At 43.9% G+C, this 18,259-nt stretch overlaps 1 protein-coding gene and 1 long non-coding RNA gene across 2 annotated transcripts; one reads left to right on the top strand and one right to left on the bottom strand.

Moving 5' to 3' along the window:
• Nucleotides 1-19: 19 nt before the first annotated feature.
• LOC125722920 (uncharacterized) lies at nt 20-14,812 on the top strand. Its single transcript, XR_007386686.1, has 9 exons — nt 20-562; nt 1,225-4,470; nt 6,121-6,193; nt 6,969-7,015; nt 7,949-8,098; nt 11,638-11,808; nt 12,321-12,511; nt 12,653-12,762; nt 14,570-14,812. It is a non-coding gene; the product is annotated as an uncharacterized LOC125722920 (long non-coding RNA).
• A 755-nt stretch (nt 14,813-15,567) lies between these two features.
• LOC125722874 (piggyBac transposable element-derived protein 3-like) lies at nt 15,568-17,714 on the bottom strand. The gene is made up of 2 exons (XM_048999080.1): nt 17,674-17,714; nt 15,568-17,089 (listed from the first exon to the last, which is right to left on the bottom strand). The coding sequence occupies exon 2, from the start codon at nt 17,014-17,016 to the stop codon at nt 15,598-15,600; it is 1,419 nt and encodes a 472-aa protein (XP_048855037.1). The 5' UTR covers nt 17,017-17,089; nt 17,674-17,714; the 3' UTR covers nt 15,568-15,597.
• Between the last annotated feature and the right edge of the window lie 545 nt (nt 17,715-18,259).

Here is an 18,259-nt window from a genome sequence, read left to right as displayed (position 1 = left end):
GGGGGGGGGGGGGGACACCGGGGCATCATCTGAGAATGATGGCGATTCCCAGAAATATGATGAATTTGGAGGTTCATAGGTCTGAGACAGTGAAGCCTTTTGTGTGTGTGTTTGTGTGTGTGTGTTTGTGTGTATTTGTAAATGGTGAATGTAATATAAAATCGCGCCTTATCACCTGTCTAGAAAGTGTATCATGTATTTGTATAAAGCTTTAGAGAGTGGTTTAGACTCTAGTTTCTCAGTATAGATTTTTCAGTGCTCAGTCAAAGGGAACTGTTCTTAATCTAAATGCACGTGTAGCACGGTTGTCATGCTTTGGTGATCACAGAGCCCGACGGGGAACTCTAGCCGTTCTATGGTCTCTAATCTGATTAGCCAACCAGGGTAGTTAAAACGTAAGAAAGGAGGAGGGACCTCCTCCCACCTAGGGTCTGATGGTCCTCCACCAGTAACTGTCATGATCTTCTGGTCCTAACACACAGGCTGGGTCCACAGAACTGGTAGAACCCAGATGGATTTGCCAGTACATCTGCATGAGTAACCAAAATCCAAACCACAGTAGGTAAGGGCTTGTACATATTTTTACCTCGGCGTCCACCTACCGGAGGCCCTCACATGGTCCACACACGCACGCTTGCACTCTGGTCAGCAAGGCGAGGCAGCGGCTCTACCATCTGAGGCAGCTGAGGCGGTTTAGGGTCTCTCCTGCTGTCCTTAAGGCCTTCTAAGCAGCAGCCATGGAGAGCATCCTGACCATGAGCATCGCATCGCGGTTCAGGAACTGCTCTGCCCAGGACCGGAAAACCCTGCAGAAGGTGGTTAGAGCGGCTGAGTGCTGCACCAGGTCTGCCTTGCCCTCCCTACAAGACAACAGCCGCTGTAGGACTAGAGCAACAAAAATCTCCAAGGATCCATCCCACCCCCATAACTGTCCGTTTTGCCTGCTGTACCCAGGCAAACGCTTCCGCAGCCTTATGACCAGAACAGAAAGGTCAAGGAGGAGCTTTTATCCCCAGGTCATAAGGCTCCTAAACCAGGACAATACTAAGTGCCTCTAGGTTCTGCTTCACACTGTCCAAATTGCTGGCACATACCTCAGACCTCTTGCACATTGCACTTATATGGCACAGCTAAATACCTCTTACCTATCACCTATGTATAGACTATGTACAGCTGAACATTTCATATATATTTTTTTTCTTATTTTTCTTCCTTATTCCTTAGACGATGTGACACAAGCCCAGGTAGGTGTTCCTGAATCCCACATACCCTTTCCAGATGGTACATGCCTGATGAGTGTTTGATTCTTACAGACACAGTGACTGTAATTCTGGAGAGTCCACTGGTTGCTTCCGGGGGGCTGGTTTTCCAGGAGAAAAAGAGATGGTCTTATTTCCTAGTTGGGTTAAACTTTGTGCGGAAGAGACAGTTCAGCAAGTGATTGCAAACCACCTTAATTATTTTCATCTCCGAGGTAAGAAATTCTGCCTTTATTACTGTGACTTAGGTGTAATTATGCAGCTAAGCATGCTGATATCAATGTGAATCACCCAGATTTCACAGAGCTAGTCTCTCTGCAGTTTTTAATGATGTAAACAGGGTACTTATTTAGGATTTTGGCTTAATGTTTGGAAATGTCTATTAAATAACATCTGGTATTAAGCCGGAGCTGTTTATGGCAATATGCAGACAGATACAAATAGTGAACAATTGAAGTCCATTAAATGAGAAATGCAAGGGAAAAAATCTGAATATAGAAGAACACATCAACTAAAGAAGAATTTAATAGATCATATGGGTTGTGTGTACTTTTACTTGCAGATCATAATAAGCCCGGTCCTTAGAAATTCCTGTTTACTAGGACATCATAAACACATTGAGCGATCAGCTCATGGCCTTGATGTTCGATGAGCACATTGCCAGAAAAAGAATGTGTCCTGGATAGTATATCCGATGCACCTCCAACCATCAAAGAGTCGTGGTTGTATGTTTCATTTGTGCCTTGTTTTGGGATGTTGAGAGCAATATTCACAGGTTCTGGTGAAACCTGACTCTACTTCAAGACTTGGGTCTTTACCACTGACCACCACATAATGATTCAAGGAGATTATGTCTTTGTGGATAATAATGTTGTTTTATTGACCAACGCCGGGAAATTCTCTTTTCATCTGTCCATCCCGGCCTCAGTCACAGACACATATGTAGGTGAGAGCAAGCTTGGTGTCCACTTGCAGTACCCCTGGAGCTGGGGGTCAAGGGCCTTACTCAAGGGCCCACAGACGTGACTATCCCCCCAAGGCCTGGCTTGACCCAGCAATCTTCCAATCAGAGGCAGAGAGGCTTAGGCTGCTGAGTCACACGCTGCTCCAGAAGATCTGCAAGATCTTTAATGGCAGCCTTGTCTTTGAAGTACAGCCTGACGCTGGAAGTTTACACAGAATTGAAAGGCGTGAAAGAGCAACAGGTGGAGTGTGATTCCTAGTGTAGAAACAGCTCCTCCATCACCAGGACCTGTGTTGGTTTATGCCTCAGTGTGTCAGGAGACTGTGTGGGAGGCCTTCGAGATCTTTGGGGATCGGCTTCCAAAGCGTGATGAGTACCAGGGTTGGCTAATGCTGTGCCGGAATGGTGTTGCCAACATTCTTGAGATTGGCAGCAGTTTCAGCCAATCAGAGGAACATCAGTCTCAGCAACTGTTTGTTTTCGTTCTTTTGGTTATACCGCCTCTTAGATTCATGGAAGTCAGCCATTGGACAGCACAAGCACAAATGATTATTGAGATTGTATTTATAATGTCTTCCAAGTGTGACATTCTGTAGCTAAATGGTGTCTATTCTGTTTATTGCGAATGTCAATGGCTGAATTACACAGGTCACATCATTTTAATACCATAAATATGTGCAACCCCTAGTCATTGAGAGATTGACGGCACCCTGATTAGCTTTTGTTATAACAGAATCGGTTCAGTGAAGCGATTGTTTTATATACTTAACCTCATGCCCTGGTACAAACCACACCTTTGTATTCAACCATTCTCTCTGAAAATGTAGACATTTACGTACAGGATTCTTTTTGTCCCTGTCCCCAGCGAACCCGCTAGTTCTTGGCTGCATCTGTGCAGGTACATTCTAGTATATGGACAGCAATATATATTTCTATGCCCTTAGTATGGCCCACCTACTCAGAACACCCTGTGGATCTCCTGTACCTGCTAGGAACCATGGTCAGACTTACCTTTGCCAACCTTCTAGTGTACTCGCTGTTGGTGATGTCACCTCTTTGAAATAGACCCATCCGTGACAGGACATTCTTGATCACATGCTTGTCAGGTAAGTGGGAATGGCAAATTATACCCAATGACTTCGTAATTTAATAACTTGGGTTATCATTTTTTAGCCCTGGGGCTGCAGTTTCCCATTCTTAGGAGGCCACATCCACACCCCAGGAAGGTCTGTCTGGCTGACAACTCTATCGGATTGCTTATTAAAACTGTGGAAGATCTCTTTAATGCTTGTGTGACATTCCACCGTTTAGGTGGTGAAGATGTAGGGAAGCATGACAGCCCATTGGCAAAATAAAGAGAAAAAAAATTGTTGATTACATTTGTTTTATATTTCCTTAGCTAACACGACATTCTGCTGACTTGCTCAGATGTTTCCCCAGTCTTCTTGCTTATTGCTTGGCAGCTAAGCCATCATGCTCTTGTATGAATCTCAACATCCTAGAGAAAGTCCATCCTGGTGTTTATCATTGGGGCTGCAGGAGGTTCTGGAGCTGAATTTTTTAGTTGATGTGTGAAGTCTCTCATTTTGGGTTTTGTTTTCGGCAGCTGAAGAAATGGATGCCCTTCTGCCTGAGATGCTTGTGCTAAGTGCTACTCCTGAGCCAATGATTATGGTGACTATTACCCCTGGGGAGGTGAGGTGACGGCGGGGGACTCAGCTGCTGCTCACTGCCTGGACCACTGAGGAAATGTCACTCATTGTACCATACTCTTACTTACTGAAAGGAAACATCAGCTCACTGAAAATGTGTGGAAATTAGTTAAAGGAAGTCCAGTTGGTTGATATAATAGTTGATACTTTTATTGATCCCTGTGGGGAACTTGTCTTTTTACACCTCCCTCAACTTGCTCTTTGTAGAGTAAGCTGTCTGTGAAGGGCAGCCACCTGTAGGGGTGCCCAGGGGGTGAAGGGCCTTGCTCAAGGACCCACAGACATGCTGAGGCTGGATTTGAACCGGTGACCTTCTGATTACAGGCACACAGGCTTAGCCCACTGTCTTGCACTGTATGGTAATTGCATGCACGGGGATACTAACTTGTACGGCTTTCCTTACTTTTTTGTGTAGTGGCCAGAGCAGCCCCTGGTGGGTGAGGCTGTGCATCTCAGTGTCTGGCTGAAGGGGGAATCCCACAGCGATCCCTCTAGTGCCCGATACCCACAAGTGGCCCACAAGTTTACACACAAGGTACAACAAGTTCTCCATCTCTCTGCTCCCCCATCACCGCCTGCCCCCTCTTTGCCCCTTTCCCTCCCACACCTGCTTTATTCCCTTTCATTCTCATTGGCAAACTTCAAAGTCCAGCTGTAAAAAGAGACCTCAAGTGGTTCAGGAAACTACATTTGCAATGTTTCCAGTCCTTTGCGTTAAAAACGTACGAATTCTTATGGTGTGTCATCACTGTTCGCTATGGAACCGTCAGCGTAAGGTCTAAGAGAAAACTCCTGACTCCGCAGAATGGTGAATCATCATGCTTTGGACCTGGAGCATTAGGGTTTTTGAATCGTTGTTGCTCTCTGGAGACAAAATGTACACCGTGCCCCATTTTTTGTGGTCCAAAGAAAATCTGGCAGGTAGCTCGATGACTGCATGGGACATGAATTAACCTGAGAAAGGGATTTGGTCGATTTTTGGGGAGGGGTTCTCACATGATGGACCTCAGCAGATAATGCTGGCAAAGAGGCGAAAGACGTCTAAAATTTCTGTGCTCGTTTTATCACACGTTTGGGTGCCCTTTGAAGCTTCATAAGGTTAGCGGTTTTGTGCTCATCACACACTCAATAAAAATAAAGTTTATGACTGCAGATGGACATCCAGATGACAATAGCCCGATTGAACCAGGATTTTCTTGTTAAGCTGCTAATTCAGACGTGATGTAACAATTCAGGTCCACCTTGCCAGTAGGGACTCTGGAAGTCCTCAGTGATAAATTACATGTTCATACTCTACCTTATCAGCTTGAAGATGCATTTAAAAGGGCTGTCGGGGTTTAAGGGAGTCTTTGGGCTTGAGTTCCGCTAAGTTCCTCTGCGATGCCTTGTTACTGTAGAGGTACAATTGTAAGTTGTGAAAAAAAGTGTGTATTTTAATGATATTTAGAAGATCCAAAGTTCATGTACTAGTTTTGGCATCTTCTAAATAATTTCTATGGAACAAATGGACGGTGAAAGGTGAGTGTTTTATGTGAATTTAGCACTTCATGTCACTCCAGTGGAAGACTGGTGTGGACTCGGAAATCTGTGCGCTCATTTTTTAATGAATCGTGATCATAACAAGACCCCGGTGACATTCAAGCACCTGCTTGGCTCCTTGGGATGGACTAAACTGGAGGCGTTTTATCACCAAATCAGTTCCCTCTTTTGTCAGCCTTTGGCACAACCATGTTCTTCCCGCTGGCTTCCATGGGAGCCGCTTCCAGCACCAAACGTTCTCTGCGATCTCAGTGCAGCTCTTAAAACCACTTTTGACATGTCTGCCACGTGTTGAGCCTGGGAACCGGGCCTGGATCATAACGGGGATTTCCCATGACACGAGTGAAATCTGGCCTGGTTGTAAACTCAACAGATTACTTCACACTTAGACGATTTTTGCTAAATTTACCACACTACAGTTATCATTATAGCCGCGATTCCTCCAGGCAAGTGGATAGTTAGGGTGGAACCATCTTAGTTTCATTTTTAATGTTGTTACCATTTTTGCCATTGAGGTTCTGATCTCTTTATCCTCTCGTCAGTAGAACGCGCCCTACCTCTCAGCGTCGCGGTATCTGTGAAAAATCACTTTCTTGATGCTTCTGACTTAGTTGATTCTCATCTATCTTATCTCATTCGCCTGCAGTCCCCTTTCGTGGCAGAAGCCTACTCATGGCCCGACGAGGGGCCCACTGCATTCTCCACCATCACTGACTCTCGTACGTACATCACTGAAGTCTCGCCTGAAGAAAGCTCTGTCAGCAACAACCTGCTGGTGGTGGAGGTCGACCTGATTCTGAGGGGTACCGACTTAAATGTGTTTGTGTTATTTAGGGTTAGGCTTAATGGAGTGGTTGAAGTAACCATGCAGTAGTGATCCAGGCAGCTGCCTGCTTTTGATTATTGACTAATTAAGAGAGTAATTAAAATATATTAAGGAAATTACAGAAAATGAAGGTGCTTGAATTGGGTTTTTTATGTAATAGGACCGTAAGAACAAAAGAAAGGTGTGAGGTTTCTCTAAGTATTCGCTGTGTATAGATGTGCTTTTTCAGTTTAAATTGTTCTCCTGCTAATTTCCACCAATGGCCATTTGGAATCAGGGACCCTGGGAATCCCCCCCCCCCCCCCCCCTTTTATGGTGGCCCTGGACGCCATAATTGAAAGGTCATGGTGTTCCGTCATCTTACCTCTCCTCTGCCATGTAAAATATACTCTCATATTCAGCTTATTTTTGGACATTTTCAGCAGTAAAAATAACCAATTTAGTAGACACCACCATGGATGCCACTAGAGATTTTGGGCCCCAATGACAGCATGTCATATTGGGCCCCCAACCCAGACCCATCCAATTATGTTCCCAATTTGTTAGGGCCCCTATCACTCAGGGGCCCCTGGAATCATCCTAACGGCCCCCCTTTATGGTGGCCCTAGACGCCATAATTGAAAGTCTGCTGGTTGCTTGAAGTGCTCTCTCTCTCCTTTGCTCTACAGTCAAGGCTTCCATCAAACCCTCTGCTGCACTGGCCAGTGCTGAAACGGTGAGTGGGCACCGAGTCCACTGTGGGGACTCATCACACTCACTGCCACACTGTTAGCTGACAAGTTAAACAAACCTTTACCCCTCTGCAGTATTTGCAGTGTTAATTATATAATCTCTATTTCTAGTTATTCCTGAAAAAGAACATTGATAGTGCAGGATAGGGTGGATGGTGCTAATAATAGCAGACTCTCGATTTTTTCCATACATGTGGCATTAACTATTAATACAGCATGTTTATTTGGTTACTGTGCCTAGGCTTTTAGCACGCTGTTCTTGGGGACTTAGACATAAAAGGGAGGCAGGGAGGCTGTTTTCCAGAACATTGTCTGAAATTAACTGCTCATGATGCTCTCAGAAATTATTCCTCCGCCACTGGTGCCAGATCCTGCCCACTGGTGAAATGTAGCAGAGGCAAACCCTACAAGCCTTCATTCTTTCCCCCGTTCTGTGTGTGTGTGTATGTCCTAAGGATTATGTGATCTGTTGTGATAATCCACATCTGTCCTAAAACGCTTAAGCTTGAATTAATTGTGTACCAGAGTAACCTGTAATCTAGAGAATGTTCCTCTGTGTGTCTGTGTGTTTAGGCTTGAGAACCTGCCAACACACTGATCTTCTTTACATGTGCACATCCAAAGACCTGCTCTAAGTTTCATGCTGCAATATTGCAATCACAGAAGTGGTATATAAATTTTATGTAAATTGAGGTACTTATGTGATTTCATTCGAGTGATTTTGACTGCTGATGTGGCACTAGGATTGTTAGTGCGTGGTCTTTGCTGTGTATAGGGCAATTTTCACAGAATATTCTGATGGATTTTGGTTTATAAATGCTGATCAGGTTCACACCCCCAACTGATCCCAAACTGTCCCTTGGCTCAGGGAGGGGTGGTTAATTTTCCATTAAATGCTGCTCGCTCTGCCTCTCCAGGACAATGTGCATGCATCAGAAAAACCCCACAGGTTTGCAGAACAAGAGTTTTGCCTGAAAAACATTTCCAGTGGCTTCAGCAGGAATGAGTCCATGTTGAACCAGCTGTGCCTCGTGGCTTCCTGCGACAGCCACAGGGCGGGCCGGCTGGTAGAATGATGTCACTATAACAGAGGGGAAACCCAGTTCAGCACCAATTTTCCAATGAAACCAATGCAAGCTGTCTGTAGACCCCAAGGTCACCCCCAATGAAAATCCAGTAGTGAGTGGGTCTGTATCTTTCATGTACAGTCACAACTATGTATCGCTGTATACATGACAGAATGGTGTGTGTGTGTGGTGTGTTGTTATGTATATATTACCCTAAATGACTTCACAGTATAATAAAAAACAGTTATTTAACCTTGCGGGGGACCATTTTATAAAAATCTGTGGCTGTTTATGAAGAAACTAATAATGACAAAAATCTTGCTTTTTGTATTGGTTACTTATGGTTAAGGTTGGGTCGGGGTTAAGGTCCCCATGAATAATTGATTTATGTGGGGAAGTTTTCTTTCTGCCTGCTCCATCTTGCCGTCTGTGGCTGAGAGCGAACTTGGTAGCAAAGGGCGGCCCCCGGAGAGCTGGGGGTTAAGACCCCCAGTCGTGCCGAGGCCGAGCTTAGAACTGGTGACCTTCTGATCACAGACACAGAGGCTTAGCCCACGAACCACTCACATGCCCCCCCTAGTCACCTGTTACTGGGATTAAGGTAGGATGTAGTAGATGAAGTTTGGCAAGCCAGTGCCCCATAGTGTTACTAATTCCGTCTATCTCTCGTTCTGGAGTTCTGTAACACGGCCTACCAGACTACAAACCTTGCCATTGACAAGTACGCACTGGATGTTAGTCCGGTAAGACGTTGCACCAGATTATGGCTTGTATAGTGCCACACCAAAGCCTCATTATCCAATATCCCCAATCTGCTGTTTTTACTTCTGTTTTTTGTTTGTATGTTAAATGGCAATGATATGATGCTAAGACACCCAAGTAATCCAGTACTTTTGTTAATGTGTTTTACAACCATTCAGAATGAAAAGTGGGAAAAACCGACCAGGTTCTCTGGATATAGCATTTAAGTAATATGTTAAGTAACATGCAGTGATGAAATGGACAAAAGCAAAATGGGAAACTGGGATTGCTCACAGAATTAGTTTTGCACCTCTTTGGGAGTTTCTTTGGGAATTTCTGATCCGCAGTGACTACACTATCCCTGATCTAGTCGCCAAAAAACTATTATTTTGGATTGGATTGAAAAGCCCTTTATTGCTGATGCAATATACCATGGCACCAGTCACAAGTACCGGTGAAGAGCAGGCCATCAACCGACCTTACATATACACAGACATCACAGTAGGGGGAAGACCGGCCGGGAGACAGGGGAAGTGAGAAGAATAGAAACAAGATAACATGGTGGGAGAGGAGGAGAATAAAAAAAACACCCCCCAGAATGCACTCCAGTAGGGAGTGCATTGTGGGAACCGAAAAAAACACCTCAGCAACATAAGCACCATGGGCACTACACCTTACATAAAAATGACACGACTTGCTAGGGGAAAGGGGGTGTGGAGGTGACCCAGCAGAGACAGACAGCCATCCGGTCCTGCTGCCATAGAGACGGCGCTGGTCACAGACCCGCCTGTTCACGCTGGGGGTATGAAGCGGCGAAGGCGTGGGATGGGGGGAGGGTAAGTCCTTGGGATTGGGGGAGAGGAATGCAAGAGAGTCTCACTGCCTTGTTCTTCTGGGGGAGTGTTAGTTCCAGCAGCAGCCTTGGCCAAGGCCAGTGCTGATATGGGGGAGCCAAATACTTGATAGAATAAGGTTGTTTGGGTTTCCATGCGAGGAGCTGAAATTTCCAGCTCCTCTAATGTCCACGCTGATCTCCGCCATCCAATAATTTTTGCAAAGCTGTTAGCCTTCTCCACGATGTTATCCAGTTTGCACAGTCTGCACAGTCTGAGTGCTAACAGCTCTGCCCACTCCATCAATCATTCCGGCCAGCCTAGTGGGGCTTTTGAGAGGCTGTCACCGTCTTCTTCAATCTTTGATAAACCAGGGCAATGCCTAATCCAATCAGCATAATACCTGTAATCATGGTTCCGAATAAGTAGATTGTCTTCAATGTCCTCCACGGAAAGAGCTGCCAGGCACACGACCCTCCACCGCTCCCATCCGTCCATCGTGTAGCCAGCTGCGTACGTTCCTGCAGGACAGTCAGGTTCCCCCGACCCTAGGCTTCTCGTCGAGAAGATGGTGTCAATTGCGTTGAGAGACCAGCTGATCAAATCCATAATTTTTCGTAGTTTGGAGAGCAGGGCTGAGAGAGTCTCTTCACAGACACAGTATAAGACAGTAGACTAGACGAGACGAGAGGAGGCGAAGCAGGGAAGATAAGGGGAGGAGAGGGTAAGAAGTGCGACCGCCTCCGTTGAGAGCCAAACGAGATGCTTTATGTTGCTAAAAGTCCAGTTGCTTCAGTTGAAAACATCAGTATTGGCTTGCTTTGGTGGATGACAGCCTGTTCCACTAATTACACGGAAAACGAAAGAGCGGTGTATCACATCGATCTTTGCACTTGTTACACTAGGCCGTAGTGAACCTGCCAGAAGACATGTAACTGTCTTTACGGTGGACTGGGGACACGTTAATCGGAGTAGTTCAGACTAATATATTCAGACAGGTTCCCAAACGTTATATACCTGGCACACAAGTGTATTCTGGATAGATAATCCATGTGCACGTTTACACACAATGGCTAACCCTTGGAATATAAGGAGTGGTGACCTGTCGGAGCAGCAACACAGTTTCTTGTTGCTTAGCAACACAGTTTCTTGTTGCTTAGCAACAGTCTCAAACTCTACCTGAATGATGAGCGAGTCTGCAGTGACGTTGAGCAAGATGATGCATGAGAATTGCATGTTCCCTAACACTTGTCAGCTGTTGGTCCCTCAGCGTGGACGGCCTGCCCTGCCAGAGCGTCTGTGAGCTGCAGCAGGACTTCTGCATCAATGATGGGAAGTGTGACATCATTCTGGGGCAGGGGGTTATATGCAGGGTGGCTTGGCTCTTATGTCACTGAGGAGATGCTATTAAAATCTTAAAACATGTGAAACAATATTCAGCTCTTCTGTCTTATCTATACTTAGTACCTGCTTGACAATGAATATTATTCCTTACTTTTTTGAAACTGAGGATAGTTTCTGGATTATTTGATTCTTAATGTTACGATGATTTCCGAATGTTATTTGGTGGCTAGGGGCGGCATGGTGATGCAGTGGTTAGCACTGTTGCCTCACACCTCTGGGACCCGGGTTCGAGTCTCCGCCTGGGTCACATGTGTGCGGAGTTTGCATGTTCTCCCCATGTCGTTGTGGGGTTTCCTCCGGGTACTCCGGTTTCCCCCCAAAGTGCAAAAACATGCTGAGGCTAATTGGAGTTGCTAAATTGCCCGTAGGTGTGCATGTGTGAGTGAATGGTGTGTGAGTGTGCCCTGCGATGGGCTGGCCCCCCATCCTGGGTTGTTCCCTGCCTCGTGCCCATTGCTTCCGGGATAGGCTCCGGACCCCCCGCGACCCAGTAGGATAAGCGGTTTGGAAAATGGATGGATGGATGGATTTGGTGGCTGTTTATGCTTGTGTACCTTGCAGGTGCCGTGTTGGGGAGAACTGGTGATTCCATGGGGAACACTGTGAGGAACTTCTACTGATGGGAATCTCCATAACCTCTTTAGCAGGCTTTCTGCTTCTCACATTGCCAATCCTCTTTATCTTGATAAGGATGATGCGTGATCACAAGGATGATCTGGAGGTCCCGGTTTGGTGAGTTAAGTCATTTGATTGTGTCATTGTGTCATTTGTGCATTTGTTTTTAGTCTGAATTCTATTTGTGCCCATAGCTTTCTGCTTAGAGCCAGACCAGCATGTGTAGTCTAGCGTGAGGATCTTACAAAAATATTTGTGTAGAGGTGGTTAAAATCTTATTTAGAAGAGTAAGATAGGCTCTTTCCAGGAAAACAGTATTTCTGCTGGTATTTTTCCAATAAACTGTGTTTTAGTGCAGAGGTGGGTAGTTCAGGTCCAGAGAGTAATAGTCCAGACCCGTGAATTTGTTTCAACTAACCAGCTGAGTGCTCTGTGACTGAGACTCTTGCTCTGGACAGCTACTCTCTGTACCTGAATTACCCACCTCCGTTTGTATGATGTGGATGCCCAAGCTTTAATGTGCAGCTTTTTTGAGGTTCTTGGTCTCCTAATGAGTTTTTGCAGTAATGTAACTCTACCCTCAAATTGCTTTTGTGTCGGTGATTGCTGTCAACACATCTGTCTCTCAGCATTGGCGACAGCATGCTGTCCTCAGAGTGGGACATTAAGTACAAAGCTATGTACGAGAGTGAGAGTACTGCCAGGCAGGGCCACTACTACCGGTACCCGGAGACTCCCTGTTCCGGTAGCACAAATCCTCCGCTGAGACTGCCAATGAGGAGGTCAACACATCTACCAGAACGGCGAGCTCACCAAGGAGGTAGGCCATTGAGATTGCGGGGGTAGTCCTCTCTGTCAGTGATGGAGGCTAGATGGATTGAAAATCCATTGCACTCAAATGAAAAAAAAAAAAGTTTAAGTTTGCTTTGTTGGGCTCTGTTACATATTTGTGTCTTTTCAGAAAAGTCAGGATCGAATCTGGACGTCGAGCTGCACGCAAAGGACGGCCCACTTTGCAAACTTTGGGCAGCAGCACGAGGTGGTGTGTAAGGTGTTGCACACTTGGACAAGGTGAATAAATTCCAGGCATGCATAGGGTTCTTTTTCATAATGTGATGATTTTTTACTTCACCGGAAAAACACTGAAAACAAGCACAAAAACCCGCTTGTTAATCAGGACTGTATGCGGCGATCCTTATCGAGTACTCTGCATGACGCATGCGCTCTTTGCACTCCACTCGCGCTCATTCCATTTTTATACATACAATTACTTTTAAACATTGACGTCGATTTACATTCGCTTCGAAACAACTACTTAACACATAGATAAACACATTCGTTCTTATACATATAAACAATCAATCATCCCACAATTTACTTTCCTCAATACGCACACTGATAATGTTCGGGCGGGCTCGTACAACTGTATGGGCTGAGTAGCTACAGGTTTTCACTTACTGATATTCATTAATATTTCTGTAGTACTCATTCGTAACTGTTCTGATCGATTTACATTTATCCTAAAACAGTTACGTGAGTATCACACAGTAAGTTTCACTTTTCCCCTTCTTTTGAACAGTTTCGCTCACCTGAAACACAGACACAAAAACCCGCTTGTTAATCAGGACTGTATGCGGCGATCCTTGTCGAGTGCTCTGCATAACGCATGCGCTCTTTGCACTCCACTCAGTGGACCCCCCCGCGAGCTGCCCAAAGTGCCTGTGTGTGCTCCACTCCTATTACCCTGCCTGCCCGAATTGCATCACAGTTGTCCCTGCCCTAAACCCATCAGTCACGCAGTACATTACAATATTACAAGAGATGAACAATGCAAATAACAGTGCAAAATAATAACATTGAACACAATATTTAGCATATGGGAAACTAATAAGGGTTCCACAAAGGCCATTGTTTCTGTTGTCTTCTTGGTGCTGGAGCTCTCTGAAGATTATCCAACCTTGCTGGGCAGGAAGAGCTCTGAGGACTTTTATCTGCTGAGGATATGTGATTATTACCCACAGAAATCTGTTTGACCTTAACTGACAGAAGACTGTAAAGATAATGAAGATTGTTGCCATGTTGCCCCTGCTGTTGTGCCAGTGATGTCATTCATTTGTAACTGATATTAGGATAATAGCTAGTGCTTCAGGCACATGTCTCAGCACACAGCCAGGTATATTCCTAATTATTGCTTAAAACATGAGACGAAGACCTCGTGAAACATGCCCAGACCGTTTGGTAAAAGCTGCTCTTTGAAGCAAAAGCATTAAGAGAGAGTCTGGAAAGAGTTTATTCCTACAGATTTGGCAATCATTTTAAAGATATCCCTGCTGCAGCATTAGGGAAAAGTAGCATGTGTGTCTTCTGTTTACCTCATCTTCTGTCTCAGGAGTTACGTCCAAACCCGTGGCTTGCTTGTAATTTTCTGCAGGTATATCTTGCCAAGTTTTTCCAAGCCAAACTAAACTAATCGGTTTATTTTACTCAACCAGGGCACTGGACATCCAAAATGAGCACTCTTCCATCTAGGCTTTCTGGAAGCTTCTGTGAACAAGGCACTTTTTTGTGTTCTCGTATTGAGACCTAGTTATGAAGTAAAATTTCACATCCACCACATCTTTTCCATGAAATAGGAAAGATACAGAAATGACCAACCACCAATGTCCACTCTACAGTGATGTGATTGGGGGATTGTCAGACTTTACTCATTGGAGTTTATTGGAAAAAAACCTTGTTTGTAACCGTAATGCTAACTGGCAAACAGGTATGATAACAAGTATTTTTGATTATTATTCGTCCTGTCCGGATTTGTAGTATGTTCTTGTCCCAGTTATATTTTGCTCTCTAACTTTGCTCGTTACCAATTTCTCTTTTGTAGAAATTCGCCTCTGGAGAGACAGAAAGCAGCCGTCTGGATGGATCTTGTGGGCGTGGTGTTTGTAGTGGGAGTCGGGTTGTTGTGTGTTCTGGTGTTTTTTGTCTGCTTTGGGCTTATCAGCTCCGCAGATGGTTCACTGTTCCTGGTTAATTTATTCGTTATATTTATTACCTCTGTTGCTACCTTTTTCTGATGTTGTAACTAACACCTGACCGAATTATAAGTCTGCATGTAGTTTAGAGAGCATGGGCGGGGTTGGGAGGGGGGGGGTCCATTTTACTTTAGGCATTTTTAAAAATCTCATTGTCTTCTGTTTTTATAAGCTCTAATAAACACTCTTTGTCTGGAAGTCAGTTTTGCATCCACCTTATCTGAACTTCTTTCATAAGTTAGGCCTGTAACTAAGACAATGATCAAATTCCTTGTTTCGAGGCAAATCTGTTTGGGTATGCAGTCTTTTTGGCTTGAAACTACATGACCTGGGTAGAGTATTGGAAAAAAGGTTCTCGTTTTTACATCTGGAATTCTGCTTCAAGATAAAACATTACTTCTGTTGTTGACATTTATGAAATGTTTTTACATTGATGTCTAATTTTTATATATACATTTTATATATATTTTATATATATATATATATATATATATATATATATATATATATATATATATATATATATATATATATATATATATATATATATATATCCTCCTGACTACCAGGAAAAAAAATGTTTTCAAATTACTTTTATTTTTCTTTTTTCCAATTGTTTGAAAGGCAATGAGCATACTGACAAGTTTTTTTTTTTATTTTTAAGTTTTATTTTCACAATATGTTGTGTCCACCACACTGGACAACGGAAGTTAGTATATCCGAAAACGAACCATGAACACAACAACGAAATTACAAAGAAAATATCAAGAATCAGTATGAACTTTGACTGGAACTAACACATCATTGTTTTTGACTGGAACTAACACATCATTGTTAGTGTGGTGTTTGTATTTTGGAACTTTTATTTATTTCTTGTTTATGGGGTATGATATTTCAAGAAGCAGTTCCCCTTCTTTGAAACACAGAAAAAGATCTTACACTTAGTGCACATCACGTATGTTTTGCTGTTACATCCAGTTCTGCGACACCTGGATGCATGTGCTTCATCCACCATTTCTGGAAGATGGATAGCTCCATAGTGTCTCAGGGATGCATTCGGCTGAGGTTTCCACTTTTGACGTGGGGGAGTGTAGTCATCTTCACTCTCACTAGAGATTCCAGCTTGACCATGGGTAATCAGCTGCTCACCAAGTAGCAATTTGAATTGAAGAAACTTCAGTGGTTTCTTCCCTTGAAGCTGGCAATCATTCCTGTACTGAAGCCATGCATTGGTGATTGCCAAATCAAAAAAGTGCAAAATTACACGCACCGTCCACTTCCGAGTGCGAGTGGCCATCCTGTAGAAACTTAGCATTCGGTCGGCCATGTCTACCCCACCCATGTTGCTGTTGTACTCAGCCACTGCCAGTGGTCTTGACACCTGAACATGCCTTTTGTCCTTCTTAGACCATCTATTGCGTGTGTCTTGAGGCTCAATGCCATAGGCAGAAGATGCCATGACCACTGGCTTATTGTCAAACCACTTAATGATAGCAAGTTCAGGAGGGCTTCGTCTGACCACCATCTCAGATGTCCCTCTTCCTTTCTTTTTGATGGCTTGGTCCCCTATAATGTTGCACTCCTTTGGAATTCTGTTCTTCATCAGAGTTCCAGTTCCTGTCAGCCCCTTCTCCACCAGCGTGTTCAAAAGGTCGACGGTTGTAAAGTACCGGTCAAAGAACAAGTGGGTTCCTCTGGGAATGGACTCAGTCAAGTGAAGAACAGCTTGTGCTCCGATGCCCTGTCCTGCTGTGATTGGGAAGGTGGTCTTGCCTTGGTACACAACAAAATCTAAGACCACCCCATTTGGTGTGGCCAAGACAAACACTTTCAATCCAGTTGGGTATGGTTTGCCTGGAACATACTGGCGAACTGGGCAGCGGCCAGTAAATGGAATCATTTGCTCGTCAATGGACAGTTTTTGTGCTCTTGGAAGACTCAAACATCCTTTCCTCACTTTGTTCAGAAGGGGCCTGACCTTCCACAAGAGGTCTCTTCTTTTTTCCTCATCTGAAATATCCAGGTCATTGATGATCTTAATAGATTGTCTTAGCTTGTAGAACCGATTTCTGGTCATGGATTCTGCAACTATTTGAACTCTGGTGTTTGAGGCCCAATACATCTGAATATTTGGATAACCAAGACAGGCCATGTAGATAGAACTTCCAAAAAATGTCTTCAGCTCTTCAGGGGTGGTGTTAAGTGATGCTCCAGACACAAGGACCTCACGCTGGTTTGTGAACATAGCCATTTCTTTGTACACAGAGTCATCAATGTACTGTTTAAAATATTGCATTGGGGTCCAGTTATTGCGTGTAGGGGCATCACTGCTGTGAATGATTGGAGGATCATCCAGTTGGGGGTTGAATCTTAAAAAAGCATGACGATAAAGAAAATTAGTTTCTAAAAAACGTTATTAGATTTATCAGAATATATAATTTTTGTGACTAACTATAAGTAAAAAGTAAAAACCTATAGGTACTGTTAATAGTGATATATATTTAGAATACAATGACAGGGTGTACATTGTAGTCTTGGCCCAGAGGAGACGACGACCAGATGTGGATGGTTGTTCTCTCGCCGACTCTTCTGTTTCTGTTTGCCCTGTTTGAACTTCATAATCTGTGCTTTCTGACTCCTCTGACTCTGCCTCAAACTCTGCATTTTCATCTTCCTCATCTGACAACTCAATATCTGAGTTTTCACCAACAATTTCCAGCAAAATTCTCTCTGCCTCTGAAAGTGACTCCCTTCCTGCTTACGATAATCAAATTTTTGGAAATAATTACAACTGTTCACTAAGGAGGACATTTTATAAATGCTCACTTATCATGGAAAAACATTTATACATTACATTAGAAAATTAATTAAAGTGTTTTTTAGAGATTCATGTAAAATAAAACAACAACATTTCAAGATAAAATTTTATTCATAAAAAGGATTAAGCACTTACTTTTCTTCTTTCCATAAAATGTCCTGGTGGTGATGGATGCCATTTTCTTAAAGGAGGAAGAGGAAGTTCCCAAAGCCCCACCCCTATAAGTCTGGTATCATTTAAAAGTCCTGAATGTCCTCTTTAAAGCACAACAGGAGTTAATTAGGTAGCATGCAGGATATGGGAGATATTCAAGTTTACAAATGTCCTCTAGAGAAGACAAAAATGAACTGCTGGTAGTCAGGAGGATATATATATGCTTTCCCACAAACCATAGCGCTTATCTAAAAAAAAATCTTTAACTGTCCACAGTAGCGCCCCAGGATGAGGTCAGACATCTCGGTCTCCTGTCACTCCTTTTGTTCATCATTACACGCTGCAGTGCTTTTATGCAGACGATTCAGATAAAATCAACAAATACGTCAGCAGGAAATAGTTCAACAGACTCCAGATTAGGTTCAGCAAACCTGGTACGACATCTTTGTCTCATTACTAGAGCATATTTTCAAGTGTAGGCTGCCAGTGAGCGCTGTGCCAACCGTATTAACTGCACTAAGTCCGTTAAGGTCCTGACAGTGGCGTGATGCGTCCGAACATTAGCGAT

The sequence above is a fragment of the Brienomyrus brachyistius genome, unplaced genomic scaffold, assembly GCF_023856365.1.
Source record: "Brienomyrus brachyistius isolate T26 unplaced genomic scaffold, BBRACH_0.4 scaffold44, whole genome shotgun sequence".
NCBI lineage: Eukaryota > Metazoa > Chordata > Actinopteri > Osteoglossiformes > Mormyridae > Brienomyrus > Brienomyrus brachyistius.
This window is presented reverse-complemented; position numbering and strand designations above follow the sequence as displayed.

What these genes read in the sequence shown, in the direction of transcription:
- LOC125722874 (XM_048999080.1), bottom strand. Translation starts at nt 17,016, where the DNA reads ATGCAATATTTTAAACAGTACATTGATGACTCTGTGTACAAAGAAATG.